This window comes from Geospiza fortis, unplaced genomic scaffold, assembly GCF_000277835.1.
Source record: "Geospiza fortis unplaced genomic scaffold, GeoFor_1.0 scaffold1195, whole genome shotgun sequence".
NCBI lineage: Eukaryota > Metazoa > Chordata > Aves > Passeriformes > Thraupidae > Geospiza > Geospiza fortis.
The window spans coordinates 44,191-58,474 of NW_005054808.1; the positions used below are offsets into that span (position 1 = coordinate 44,191).

A 14,284-nucleotide genomic window follows, 5' to 3' on the forward strand; every position below is an offset into this window, starting at 1 on the left:
CTGGATTTCCTCAGAGGAACAGCTGCCTCTTCTTCCACTGGATCTTCAGAGGAAGACTACAACCTTTTCTACAGGATCCCTGCTCCAGCAGAACTACACCTGACACTCCAGGAGGACTGTAGCCACATTTCCAATTGTACTGCTACCAACACCCTGACCAATGGGGTGTCAGGTTTTGTTCTGACTCGGTCAGTGTTGTTTTAGTTTACTGCATTGTTTATTTTATACTTTTATTTTCTTGCCTAGTAAAGAACTGTTATTTCCTGCTCCCATATTTTTTGCCTGAGAGCCCCTTAATTTAAAATTTATAGCAATTCGGAGTGGGGGGAGGAGGTTTACATTTTCCATTTCAGTGGAGGCTCGTGCTTTCCTTAGCAGGCACCTGTCCTTCCAAACTGAGACGGGAGGACAAGGTGATCAGGAGCAGTCAGCATGGATTCACTAAAGGGAAGTCATGTTTGACCAGCCTGATTGCCTTCTACAATGAAACAGCTACCATGATGGATCACGTTTTTGCATCTGTAGGATTGTTTCCTGTAGTTTTCCTGTTGCTGGATGCTGTGGGCTGTGTGCTGTCCTCCATTGTTTGCCAAAAAATTCTGCGACAAATTACGGGACAAAGCGTTTTGCAGCTACAGTGGAAGCTATTGACTCTTCTGATGCCATTATATCAATTATGTGTTTTATAAGAAAGTTGCTCTCTTGGGGGAAAGTTTTTGGCTTATTTTGCTCCTAGGAGAGAGTTAAGACATTGGAAAGGAGCCTCCAGAGCTGTAGTTTACGTCTTGAATTTGAGTACGTTGCCAGTAGGATTATGAATGGTAGAGGAGGTGGTATGGTCATGTTTTGTTCAAGCTCTGTATGAATTTGTGCATGAAACTGGGAGATCTCATGGGAGGGTTGAGTAACCTCTCACTGTCATAGGAGGAAATTCTTCCAATGTTTGCAATTAATCACTGGGTAGAGACATGCGTTCATGCAAATTATGTCTGGTACCATAGTGGCTAAGAAATACCTGAAATCAGAAATTAAATGAGAAAATAAACAAACCCACTTCCCAAAACTGTAAATCTGCAAAACAGTTTTCTAGAGCTTCCCATATTTCCAACCACTATCTCCTTGCTTTGTGTTCCACGAATAATGAAAATAGGATTGCTTATAAAGCAGAGTGGTTGAAATATGACATTGTGTTTTTAGCTTGTAACTGGTTTTTTTCCTTCCTCTAATTCCAATAGGAGCATGGAAAAACTCAGTAGAAGAATGGACTGCAGAAGATTGGAATGAAGATGTAAGTGTGCCTTGTTTGGTAGACTGACTGATTATTTAACCTTTTCAGAGTTTTTGTGTTGTCTTCAAAAACGAAATGTTTGAAGTAATACTTTGCATGCATGCAGTGATATTTCTTATTGTGTTTTTTGCTGCAAATCCTGTTTAAAATATATTTATATAAGCTTTTTTTTAGAATAAAATTGAATCAAGAAATATTAATTTATTTTTTCTTGGTGGACAATACATAGATAATAAAATGTTAAGTTTTATCCCAAATTATTTATTTCTGAATTATAATTCTGCACTGCTCAATGCTGGTGGGTGTTAACCACATACTTCCCCCTATTATTTAAGGATTTAAAACCATATGTAGTGGTTTTGGGTTGTTAATTTAAGATTTCTCTAATTTAAAATTTCCTGGGCTAATGTACTAAAGAGTGTGGTCTGTTTTGGTGTTGGTCAATTACTAATGTACTCACTTCTTGTTGTGAGATAGGATTAGGAGAAAATCAAAGCAGGCTTAAAACTTTAAAAGAGTATAAAGAAAATTTTATTAACAGTAATTAAAAGAAAAAAAAGTTGTAAGAAGACAAACTTTTCCTAACACTTCTACTCCCCCTATAACCTTTTCTTTTCCACTGATAATATAAAGAAACAAGACTTAAAATTTCTGGTTAGTTTACTTTTAAAATAGTTTTTCTTCAGTTCACTTAGGGAGAGAAGTTCCTCTTGTTAATGTTATGGAGACTTCTCCAGAAGAGGGAAAACAGTTTGGTCAGGAAGAGTAGCTGCCTGGGGGAAATCTGCTATCGTGAACCCCTTCTCATTTTCCACAAGCCTTCCCATAGCTTGTTTATGGGCTATGTTGACTTATGGGGTATTGGTTTAAAGATGAGCAGGTTAAAGGTAAAATTTCTCATTATTTATTTCTAAAATCATCTTCATTCCTGGGAACAGAGATCTTCTCTTGGGGGTACAGGACTACTCTCTTTTTCTGTTCAAACTTCTCATGGGATCATAGTTACTTTAATATCTGCTTATTTTAGTATGGAGGTTTTTGCTCGATATCAATTTGAACCCTCCATCTCCCCATAGTTTCATGTGTTATAGGGAAAAGAGCCTTTTTTCCATAGCTTATAAGAGGATTTCAGTTTTAAAATTAAGGCATCTCCTCATCCCTCCCATCTGGGACTTAACTTCTTCTTCACTGACTGTGATGTTTTCATGGTGTTCTTTTACATGCTTGCATCTTGTTCCTTTCTCTCACTCGAGGGAGGATTGAAGTATTGAAAGAGTTAGCATGTCACCTGGGCCCTTCAAATGATCACTTGACCTGCCGGTAACTTGTGGTGGGAGCTGCGGCTGGGGGCATGTCAGGATTGGCTTTATGGTTGGTTTTTGGTTGTCTTTGCATTTAATTCTAGTCGCAGGGCCACTCTGCGTGGCTGTAGGGCTGCCTCTGGTCTCAGCCGCACTGGGGGGAGGGGATCTGATGGTAAGATCTTAACAGCTGCGGCCAGCCCTGCTCTGGCCAGGGTTCCGCAGCCTCCTCCCCCTTCCTGCCTGGCAGCTGCTGGGGCCTAGCCCAGTCAGAACGGGGCTTGGAGTCCCCCGGAGCCCCTGGAGATGGGCCCAGCCCCTCACGGTAGAGCCTGCCTGGCCCAGCCCGGGATGGGGCCCAGTGGGCTTCCCGGGCCCAGCCATGATGGGACCCGGTGGGCCCAGGGCATTTTACCTTCTTGCCCGCCGGGAAAGAAAGAGGAAGTTCCTGGGTTTTTTCATCTTTAACATGTGTCTTTTACAGAGGCGTGTTCAGCTCTTCATTGGTTCAATAGACTGTTAGTTACACAAAAAGCTTTTATATCACTTTCTTAAATTCCTCCCATGTCAAAACTATAACACCATATTATCACAAGACTTTTATATAATTAAGTGCTGAAGTTTACTATCAACTTTAGACTCCTCATTTGATGCTTTTTGTTTTAAATCTGCATAATTATTCCACTTAGTCTATTTCATGTTCATAATCTTAAAAAAGGAGCTAGTAATATGCTGAAATTGGCACTTAATTGCTTCATTCCTGTTGTTTCATCATGATGTGTTGTGTAAAGTACTTATAAGAATTTGGGTTCTCATTCTTTAACAGGCAGGAGATGTCTTCATGTCTCCAATATATTTGGCATTTGTGATCATCATGAATGAAATTCACATTTATGATTTTAAGTTTTCAGCTATTATATTAAAGCTTAAGTAGTTCAGAAAACAAACTAGATAGCAAGAAACATGGAAAGGAAAACTTAGCTTTTAAGAAGTCTTTTATCCTTTATATGAACATCCATTATTTCAAGTTTATTTTCAGACGAGATTGTCTTGGAAGTCATCCCTTTTGCCTCCTCCTCTAGGGTGGCGTGTCAGTGTTATTCCCAGAAATGTGTGAGTGTTTCATATAACAGATATGAAAGCTCCATCCTTACCTAATGAGAGGGACATGTCTTTCAAGAAAATTAAAAGAAGTTCTAAAATTCATAGGCTTTATGTATTGATTACTGTCAGCAAAAGCTGGCAGCTTTTTTAAACCTTTCCTCTATTTCTGCAGTATATGCTAGAAGTAAACGAAGGGCTAAGGATACTGAAAATTTATGGCCTTGGTTTTACCCCTGTTTGCTGGTACAATGCAGCATTTGTAATACAGGAGGGGTGTTGAGCAATGCTGGTTAGGTAATTAACTATCTGTCCTGGTTTAGGGCAAATTTGGGCGAAAACCTCCTAAGGGGTCCCTCTAGAAAGCAGATTCAAGTGGCCCCTCCCACAACTGGTTTGGGAAAAGATTTCCTTGGAGAAAAGTGGAAAAAAGCCTGTATATGTAACAAGCAAAGTAATCACAAGCTTAAAAAAAAAAAAGAATAATATTAAACAATAAAACCTCTCGCTTTTCTGAAGAGATGAAAAATTCAGAAAGTCCTCTTTGTGAGGTGTAGCTCAGTTCGCCCAGTCTATCAGTCCCTCTGGTGCTGGAATGCAGTGTTCTGGGCCTTGGTGGGCCACAGGTGTGAGCTCTGGGTTTTCAGTCCAGAGCAGGTTTGAAAAGTTCCAAGAAAAAGGAAAACCACAGTCTGGGGAACTTCTCTGCCTCAGCTAGCAAAAAAACTAAAAGCAAAGGAGAGCTCTCTCCTGTCACTATAGGACACGAAAGAACACAAGCTCACACCGCTGTTCTCAAGGTGAAGAAAAAAAGGGAAGTTTATTTTCTGACTCTAACATTTATAGTTTTCCAAAAGTGACAGCGGATTGGAGGGTGACAGTGACACCTCTCCAATGACACTGGTCAAACCAACAGTCTATCAACTCTCTCTTCTTCCATAAAGGAATGCAAAACAATGAGTTATTTACAGAAAGTGTGTGAGAAAGTTTACTACAAGAATGTCAACATCAGAAGGCTTAGAAAATCTTAAAAAACCAAAGTGACACTCTCCCTCTCCATGCTGCAGACAACACAGTCTGTGAGAAGGAGAAAAAAATGTAGGGGAGCAAGTCCAGTTTCTGCAAACAATCTCCACACTTCTTCTCTACCCCTTTGCTCTCGGAACTAGTCTTAAAGGTGCAGAACCTAATATCCAGCATAAACAGAACAGACAATTTGGGATACAAGCATCGTAAAGTCACCCCAGGACACTATCAAACTCAAGTAATTTGTGCATGAATCTTAAAGGAACACCAAATGAAATTTCTAGGCTGTTGTTAATTTTTATTCATTTTGGTGCTCTGGAAAAATCCCTGTAACCTAGGAGAAAGTTATTCATGTGCTGATGTTCAGAAAGAGTGAATGAAATAGTGAGCTGCAGGAAAATTAGCCCAAAACATCCCTGGGGAAAAAATAAAGTAAAATGGATTCATTTGATTAAAAAAAAAAAAAAGGAAGCACAAGAATGCACCTTGTGTCATTCAGTGTAGTTGAATGACAATAGGTCCACTTCAAATAAACCTGATATTGGTCTTTAAGTAAATTTCAAATTAACTGCAAATATAGAGTATGACCTTGTAAGAGATTTGATTTACATTTTTTGTTCTAAATATAATGACATGCTATCATGAAACACATTAGGTGGATTGAAATCTGTCATGAAAATTTTAGCCAATAAATTTCTAGGAGGGCTATAAAGTAATCCAGTCCCAGGCCAGATGCCATCTAGTGTCTTTATCAATGATTTGGAAGTAATAAGATCACTGCTGAATAAAATTTGTGAGAAATAAAAAAAAATTTTGGAATGGCCATTAAAAGTAAGCCAGTCATACAGAAATCTGAAGCGCTGCTATACTTGACCTGTTCTCAAATGAAAAATACTTTAATATAGCCAAGTGGCCATTTGTTTTATAGGAATAAAGGCACACCTCCAGAACAAAGGGCTGGTGTTTGGAAAGCAGCAACTGAAAAATTTTCAGCATTGTAGCAGATGATGAAAAAGGAACAGCTCGGCATGATCTCCTAAAGAGGTGTTGCTGCGGCAAAAATACCCTATTGTAGTCTTTTTGTCTTTAGGCACTCCTCCCTGTCTCTTAATTATTCTCGATTTATATTTCAGTATGTGAACTCTCCCGAACTTGATTCCAAAATACTGCATCCAATTATTCATCGCTTTTACAAAACAAAACGTGGAAAATAGCTGAAAATATTTACTGATAGTATTGGTGTTTGAGAGTGAGATTTTTAGTTTACTGAATCTGAAAAGGTTACTTTATTAGCATATAATGGGTTCTTGTTTTAGTCTAGCAGAAAATGGCATAATGTGAACCTGTGGCTGGAAAATAGATCCATGCATTTAAATGTATTATAAACAATTCTAGCAGCATGACTAATGATTGAAACAACCAAGGAAGCTGATGTATTTGCTGTCTGCAGGTAAAGACCAGGCATTGTTTTGAAGAATATTTTTGTTTAAATGTGGTGTTCCCTAGTCAAGTACAAGTTAGGTGTAGGTGAGTGAAATTTCATGTTGTTTGACCTGAGAACAATTTGATTTCTGTGATCTAATTACTAGACAGGACTGGTTATTATCTTTAGTAATGAGTATTGAGCAAGTATATGTTATCGCAGGCCCCCAGCTGGGTAATAATTAGCAATGACTCCATGATTCTCAGAAGGCTGATCTATCCCTTTATTATACTATACTAATTAAGAAACCCATCACCCTTACAGACAGTCACGATACAGGTGGACCCAATTGGTCCTTCAATCTAAACACCATCACCATTGGCCAATTAAGAAACCACCCTTTGGTAAACAAATCTGCATAACACATTCCACATGTTCACAACAACAGGTGCAGCAAATTAAGATAAGAATTGTTTATCATTCTTTTCTTTGATCTTCTCACAGCCTGCTCTGGGACAGTTGTGCATTGTTCTCTGTGGCCAGAGAGCTGCTACTACAAGTATAGTATGTTGTCTGTATGCTATTAAATAGAGGAAACTCCTTGCAGTGAAAATTTGAGGTTGTATGGACAATGAAGGACTAGACAAATATTGAGGTACTGTAGATGGCTCTGGATTTTCCTCTTAAAATTGTGATTATATTCTTCTGGCTGAATAAAATTAAGTTTAACTAGAGAAACTATCAGAAGGGAAGAAATGGAATACATACTAATTGCTGGAAAGTGTTTCCTTTACCAGGAAGCAGCACAAGAACTTGTTTTATTTCTTTAACTTCAGTACATCATGTCAAAACACTAATAAGGTTTTGTTATTTCTGATTTGTTGCTGTTGAGTTTTGAGTTTTTATGAGTATGCCAGAGTAGATTTTCTTGTGGTCCCCACTTATCAACTGTCCATAGGACCTGGTAGCTTAGTTGTTAAATATATTCTGTGTCTGGTGATTGGAGAATGATTTTTATCATTGAAACAGGAGATTAAAAGCACAGACATTTCACTGCAGATGGAGGAAATACCCTTGTGGGGCTGCTGCTTGTGAATGGTTCACAGCCATTCATTCAGTCCTGGGAAAATGCCAGAGCCTCAGTGAAAGATTTGTGAGTGTAGTGTACAGTGAGCGTAAATAACTTTGTTAGGAGCTGATATTACTTCTAAGAAATACTAAATACATTTGTGTAATAAAGCTTTTCAGCTGCTGCTGCACAAAGTATGTGTTTGGACAAATGCTGTAATCCCAGCAGACTTTTGGATTACGTGTTTGGAGCTTGTGGCAGTGAGTTTGCTGCAAGGTGTAGTGTAAACTTCAATGTAGCCAAGCTGGTGGCTGGAGATGTCTATTTTGCATGCTGGCTCACTTAAAGAGAACATTTCCTCTCTTACGTCAAGCATGCTTTTGCATTATCACAAACATCCTCAGGCTCCTCAATTTGCTTCGTTTTCAGGATTCATCAGTGTTTTGGCCATGGTTCGTCTTATCCTGGGTATTGTGAGCATAAGAAACTTTTGACATTACAAAGAATTTGCTATTTAACTAAGAGATTGCAAACCATAAGCTGCTGCTTGTGCCATTAGCTGACCTCCTTGTGCCATATAATGCAGGAGTCTCATAACACCACAGAAAGTACCGTACACATTGTTATAAAACAACATGTATGGTGGGGAAAGAGCTGAGCGATAGAGAAACAGCCTTTTAAATTGGAAATATGCTTGAGCTGAATCTTCTTTGTTTTGGTCAGTACATAGAGTTGCAGGCTGGCAGCATTATGCTCAGAACAGAGTTGTATTGCAGAAAGATGGTAATAAAATATGTTGTATTAGCAGGAAGGGAAGGAAATTAAGGGAGGAATTGTGGTGGTACTAATTTTTTCGTGACCCAGTGTAGTGCTAGGGGAGAGCACATGAAACATTTGAACTTTGCCTCTGAGTAGTAAGTGATTTGCTCCCAGTCAGACCTTCTGCATCCTACTTAAATCAAATGTTTCATAGAAGAATCCCAGATGACCATGTACAGGGACATACGTGCTTTCAGTAGAGCTGCCTGTGGGATGGCAGATGATATTGCCTCATATCTGTGATGTCCTTTAAACTGGGCTGCTAGCAATTAAAAATGCATAATTTCCTGGAAGAGCTACATTCAAATGTCACATTCTAAAGGGATTCTTTGTGCAAGTTTGAATAGGTCAGTTATTCTTTAATCTAAATACACAGCTACACCAAAGTAGTTAAGGGTGATTTTGTGCAAATTTAATTTAAAATATAACCATTATACAGTCATATCTCTGCCTTGTTAAACCAAACCTGCACTGGCTTAACACTTATTCTGGTTTGTAAGTATTCCTGTCAATAGAAATGAATTAGCCATAGGAGGTTGTAGTTGTTTAACTACTATTTTTCTAAAAAGAAAAGCTATTAAAAAAATCCCAAACAAGAAACAATCAACCTCCCTACCAACCAAAATCACCCCCTTTCCCCCCAAATGCCAACCAACCAGCTCCCCCTCCCCAGCTACCTGTGCAAGTATCTGTTGTAACAGCATGGTGGAAGCAGTAGTTTTCTGCTATGGATGGTTTGACTTGTTATACTAGTATAAACAATTGCACAGTTCTCCCTTTATTGTTTTCAAACTCATGCTTGCAGAGCAATCTGTTTAAGTTGGTTTTGCCACTCCTAGAAGTGCCAAGAAGAAACCATGAGTGCTAGTTCACTGTACATACCTGAGTGCAAACCTGCTTCCACTGATATGAGCTGAAATGTAAAACAGAGATACATTAAATGAGTGGGAACAGTACAATGTGTTAGACTTCTGCAACGAGATTTATCAGAGCTGCTCTATGGAGTCCTAAGTGATGTCTGCACACTGATGATATACCAGCTGTCACATTAATTACTTTCTACTGGTATAGTTTTCAGTTAAACTATTTCCCAAACTGATGTATGTTTATATACATTAGTATACCATTCAGTGTTCAGTAGATCAAATTTCCTAACACTTTCATTAAATTGGTACTTGATTCTGTGGAGAAGACTTTGCTGAAGTTCGACTACATGTTTTTGTTTTTTTAAGCAGAGCTGCAGCATAACTGGTTGTAATGATAGTTTGACTACTTTTATCTTAAAAGTGCGTGACCAAGATGGAATTTCTGAAGATGTCACAGTACTGGTGTGAGCATGTGTATGATTAAAATAACTCTTCCCCCCTACACACTTTTTTCAGCTTTCTGAAACAAAAGTCTTCACTGCTTCCTCTGTTCCAGCTGAAAATCATGTGACTCCTAGGCAAAGGTAAGATCTTCTTCCATAGTTTCCCTATACCTTAAAAGCATTCTGCTTGTTGAAGCAATGCTAGCGTGCACATATAAAACATTGACTAAAACACAGGGCAGCCTTGGCCAGAGATTGGTCAAGCTAGTTTCAAAATTGTGAAAGTCTTGCTTTTGTGCGTTCCTGTGTTACATATTATTGACTACAGAAGTGGAGCCAAACTTAGAAAATCCATGAACATAATACTGACTTCTGCACAGACTGCTTACTGGCAGGAACAAAAATAGCTGGTAAGAAAACTGTGCTGCTGTTGTTGAAAAGGAAGCTCTGGCTTTGCTGTCCAGAAAATGAAAACTCTGCCCCTGTAGATGTAGAAAGTGTTCAGAATATAGTGCTCTGACAAATATGTTGACAGAAAAGCTTGTGTTGCTTACCAGGAAAATCACTTTCTTGTCATCACTATTACTTGCCTTAACTGATGATATAGAGTTCAGCTAGAGAATGGAAAATATGGCAGTTGCTGCCTTTGCTTGTCTTTCTCTGTCAGAGACATTTCTTTTATGAAAAATCCTCTCTTAGGATTTTCCTGCTGGAGCTGAGAAGTTCAGCAGACAATCTTTCTATTCTTAGGTAGTTAGCAGCTTCTGGAAACTCTCCCTTTCTTTTTCTTTTAGTATAGTTATAATGTAATATATATATATATATATATCATAACATAATAAATCAAGCCTTCTGATCATGGAGCCCATCTCGTCTCTTCCATCACCCCGAAAACCTTGTGTCCAACCGACGACATTTCTCTTCACCAAATGCCTGGCCAATTATGTGGAATCTGCTGCCTGCATTAGCCTCACAGAGCAGGTTACGGTTGTATGATGAAGACTTCTGTAGTTGGATAGCATGAGATCTGAAAACTAGATGGCCTAATGGTCCCAAACATCCTGATACAGCTGTACTGCTATACTTCAGACTGCAGCAAAATTTTCATTATAATATGGGCGTGACCTGGAGGAGGCATGGTGTCAGTTGGCTTACAATGTATATTCCATTCCTTTCCTTCTTAAAGGTGATATGGCAGGAGGGTTGGACTAGATGATCTCCACAGGTCCCTTTGAAACCTAACTATTCTGTGATATGCTCACATGTTTGTTGTTTTAATGCAAATATTCTTCCAGTGGATGTCCCTCAATTTATGTTAGAAAATATTTTAGTGCATCAGCTCGAGTCCTGGTGTATTGTTTTGTGGTTTGTGGTTTTTTTGTTTTGGTTGTTTGTTTGGTTTTTTACTTGCCATAAGAAAGGCTTGGACATTAAAAAATCTATGCTAATCAAAATGCTGGAAGCAGCTCTTAAGCCCAAGCCTGTGGTATATTTAGGATAAACTTAAGTCAGAATTTTTTTACTAGATTTATTTTATTGTCTGAATGCTTTGCTTTTCCTTGGATAAACCTGTGTTAAACATGTGTAGGTGTTCGTAGGCCATGTTAAATGTAAGAAAATTCACATTTCTCATCCTGCTCAGGTATGTATGGTAAAGTAATTTTGGATATGTGCCTACTATCTGAGAAATGTAGCTTTTATTTCCACTGCTCTTGTGATTTCCATACTGTTAGTGTTCAGGAAAACATAATCACTGAATGATTATATGCAGGTGCTTTTATTGACAAGCTCTGGGTGTCAGGGGTACAGACCCAAATCTGACTCCAACATGGGTTTGAGATGAACATGTTTTTATACCCTTATCGTTATATAACTACATATTAATTATTAAACTTATATTGTTTTATTGTATACATTGATTTCATCCAAGCATGTATTTTGTACTTTCCATCAACCCCCCCCAACATCGTGTCTCATGATTCTTGTTACGATTAAACAATAATTATATCCAGTTACCAAATAATCATCGCATCTAACAATCATATTACTTATCATAGTCATTAAATGATTATACAGGTGCAGCCTAACATTTTCCCAGGGCCTACCAGGCCTATCCTTCCTTTCTAACTCCTCAGAATATTCCATGATTTTAGAAACATTTTATCCCTATACTATCAATACCATCACATACTCAATTGCTGCATGTGACTTAATTCTTTACTGTCTGTATACCTACCTCATACAGAGGTTGGACTTTGATCCCTTGCTCTGTGATATACAGAGAATGTGGATTATCAATATATATAAAGAGTTGGCAGGAGGGATCAGCTTAAACACAATGTGTCTTTTATGACTTGTCTCCAGTTACTTGGTTATATTAATCATATAGGTTATTTATGTGATACATGATGATATACATTTGATAATGATTTAAATGAGAGCAAAGAATTTATATTCCAGCTGTAGTGATAAGCTTCAGCTAGCAGAATAATTCTGTTGCTGGTATAGCAGCTTTAGTATGAGTGCTTTTTTCAGTTTCAGCACAGTCTAATCATCATGTTTATTCCAGCCAAACTTTGCTTTGTCTTACAGCATTGATTTGGTAACACTGCTTCAAAAGCCCAAAAAGCCTGTGACCCTTACCCAAGAGACAGAAGGCAACTCGTTTGAGGCTCCCCAGCAACAAACCTTTGGCCAAGCCCTGGTTTTCACAAATTCTCAGCACAGCACCCAGATGGCATCAGGAACTGGCAGCTCCAGTGCTGTAAACTCTTATTCTCCTCAAAGTCTGGTAAAAATATCTTATGCTTTCTAAATATTCCTAATGAGTAAATATTTTAGGTTAAGTAACTTTTCCAGTACTGGCCATTTAATGAGATGGTTCAGTATTTATAAAATTCAGGTCGCAAATGTTGAAGGAATTCTTAATTTCATTCCTTCCATTCACACACACAAAATAAAGTTTATTTTTTTCTCTGGTTTTGCTAAGTAATTGTTTCTCAGTTCACATGAAGTACTTGTATTAATTTTTGAGTAGAGAGCAGATGTATTTACTGCATGCTGATTTAGGATGAAATCACTTGTTTATAGTGAAGAGTTCTATGCCAGAAAACTTTGTGTTATTTGCAAACACATATCTGACTGCTTTTTGTGGAAACCTGATTATTTCTGAGTCAATTGTGAGGGCTTGAAATTGGGAACTTAAACTGATTTTCACAGAATAAATGCAACTATTAGTAAATGCATGCTATTTTAAGATGCATGGATTAAAGTAAATCAGTATTGTCGTAGTCAGTGATGAAGTTATATTAGTGATAACCAGAGAGGGTCTGGTCATATGCTGCTGATTTTTTTATTGGTCATAAACTAAAGCGCAAGGAGTGACACCTCAACATGAGGAAGAACTTCTTTACATTGAGGGTGGCAAAGCACTACAATAGCTGCCCAGGGAGGCTGTAGAGTCTTCCTCTCTGAAGACGTTCAAAACCTACCTGGACCTGCTTCTGTGTCACCTGATCTGAATGACCCTGCCTTGGCAGGGAGTTGGACTGGATGATCTCCAGAGGTCCCTTCCAACCCTAATAATTCTGTGATTTATTAGTAATCTAGGACTGAAAAGGTTTTGGTTGCTGCCAAATAGCAGCTGTAGGCATTGACCCTATGGTTATGTTCAAATTATTTTCAATTTATTTATTAAATACTCAACTCCACTCTTCCTCCCCCCCCCCCCCCTTTTTTTTTTTTTTTTTTTTTTTTTTTTTTTTCAGTTCTTTGTCCTGGCTTTCGAGAATGTGGGTCTCCTGAACTGACAAACTCTACTGGATCCCAAATTTTGGACCAATTGAAATCTCCAGGTTTGGGTCAGTTTACCTCTCAACAAAACAATAATAGTTCTACTACCACTACCACATCATCCTGGGATCAAAAACCGCCCATTATCCAGGCTTCAGTCCTTAGTCAGTTTGGTAAGTGCTTTGATATAGCTTTCTCTCTGTTAGCCTATAAGATGTCTTAATGCCAATAGCAGTTTAAAATGGCCTTAAATGAAAAACTTTTGTAAAAAACCATAATCCTAATAATATAATTGGTTACAGCAGTGTGTTACACTTAGTTGCTGATAATAGACATTATAAGTATATCACAAACTAAGTTTTGAGAGGCTGAAGTCTATCTATAAATGTCATTGAATCTTTAGAGGTTGTTGAGCTTTCATGTAATGACATCTTTGATTTAATATGCTTTAATATTTAAGTGGAATTTTGTTGTGACTGTGTTGTGGTTTAACCCCAGCCAGCAACCAAGCCCTATGCAGCTGCTCACTCCTTTTCCCACCAGTGGGACTGGGGAGACAATCAGAAGGGTAAAAGTGAGAAAACTCCTGGGTTGAGATAAAGACAATTTAATAGGGAAAGCAAAAGCCACACACTCAAGCAAAGCAAACTAAGGAATTTGTTCACCCCTTCCCATGGGCAGGCAGGTGTTCAGCTATCTCCAGGAAATCAGGGCTCCATCATGTGTAATGGTGACTTGTGAAGACAAATGCTATCACTCCAAAAATCTTCCCCCTTCTCATTCTTCCCCCATCTTATATACTGAGCATTATGTTTCATGGTCTGGAATATCCCTTGGGTCAGTTTGAGTCACCTGTCCCAACTGTCTCCTCCCAACCTCCCACATACCCCCAGCCTCCTCCCCAGCATGGACATACAAGGAGCAGAAAATGCCTTGACTCTATGTAAGCTCAGCAATAACAAAAACACCTCTATATTATCAACCCTGTGTTCAGCACAAATCCAAAGCATAGCCCCATACCAGCCACTGGGAAGAAAATTAACTCTACCCCAGCCAAAACCAGTACACTTTGTTTCTCAACAAATCCTGGAAAATACCTATTTTCAGTGTGCCTGTGCTGCTTCTAGGTTGTATCATATTTTGTCTTTTTCCCCAA

General features: G+C 38.4%; 1 protein-coding gene across 1 annotated transcript in view; it reads left to right on the forward strand.

The window, feature by feature from the left end:
- The window catches only part of LOC106632114 (ubiquitin-associated protein 2-like), a 48,717-nt gene extending 34,807 nt beyond the window's left edge, over positions 1–13,910 (forward strand). The window contains exons 3-6 of the mRNA XM_031065496.1: positions 1,236–1,288; positions 9,410–9,477; positions 11,929–12,127; positions 13,097–13,910. Of these exons, the coding sequence (XP_030921356.1) occupies positions 1,236–1,288; positions 9,410–9,477; positions 11,929–12,127; positions 13,097–13,351 (575 nt within the window). The 3' untranslated portion in view covers positions 13,352–13,910. The remainder of the gene's footprint in view (positions 1–1,235; positions 1,289–9,409; positions 9,478–11,928; positions 12,128–13,096) is intronic.
- Positions 13,911–14,284: the final 374 nt, after the last annotated feature.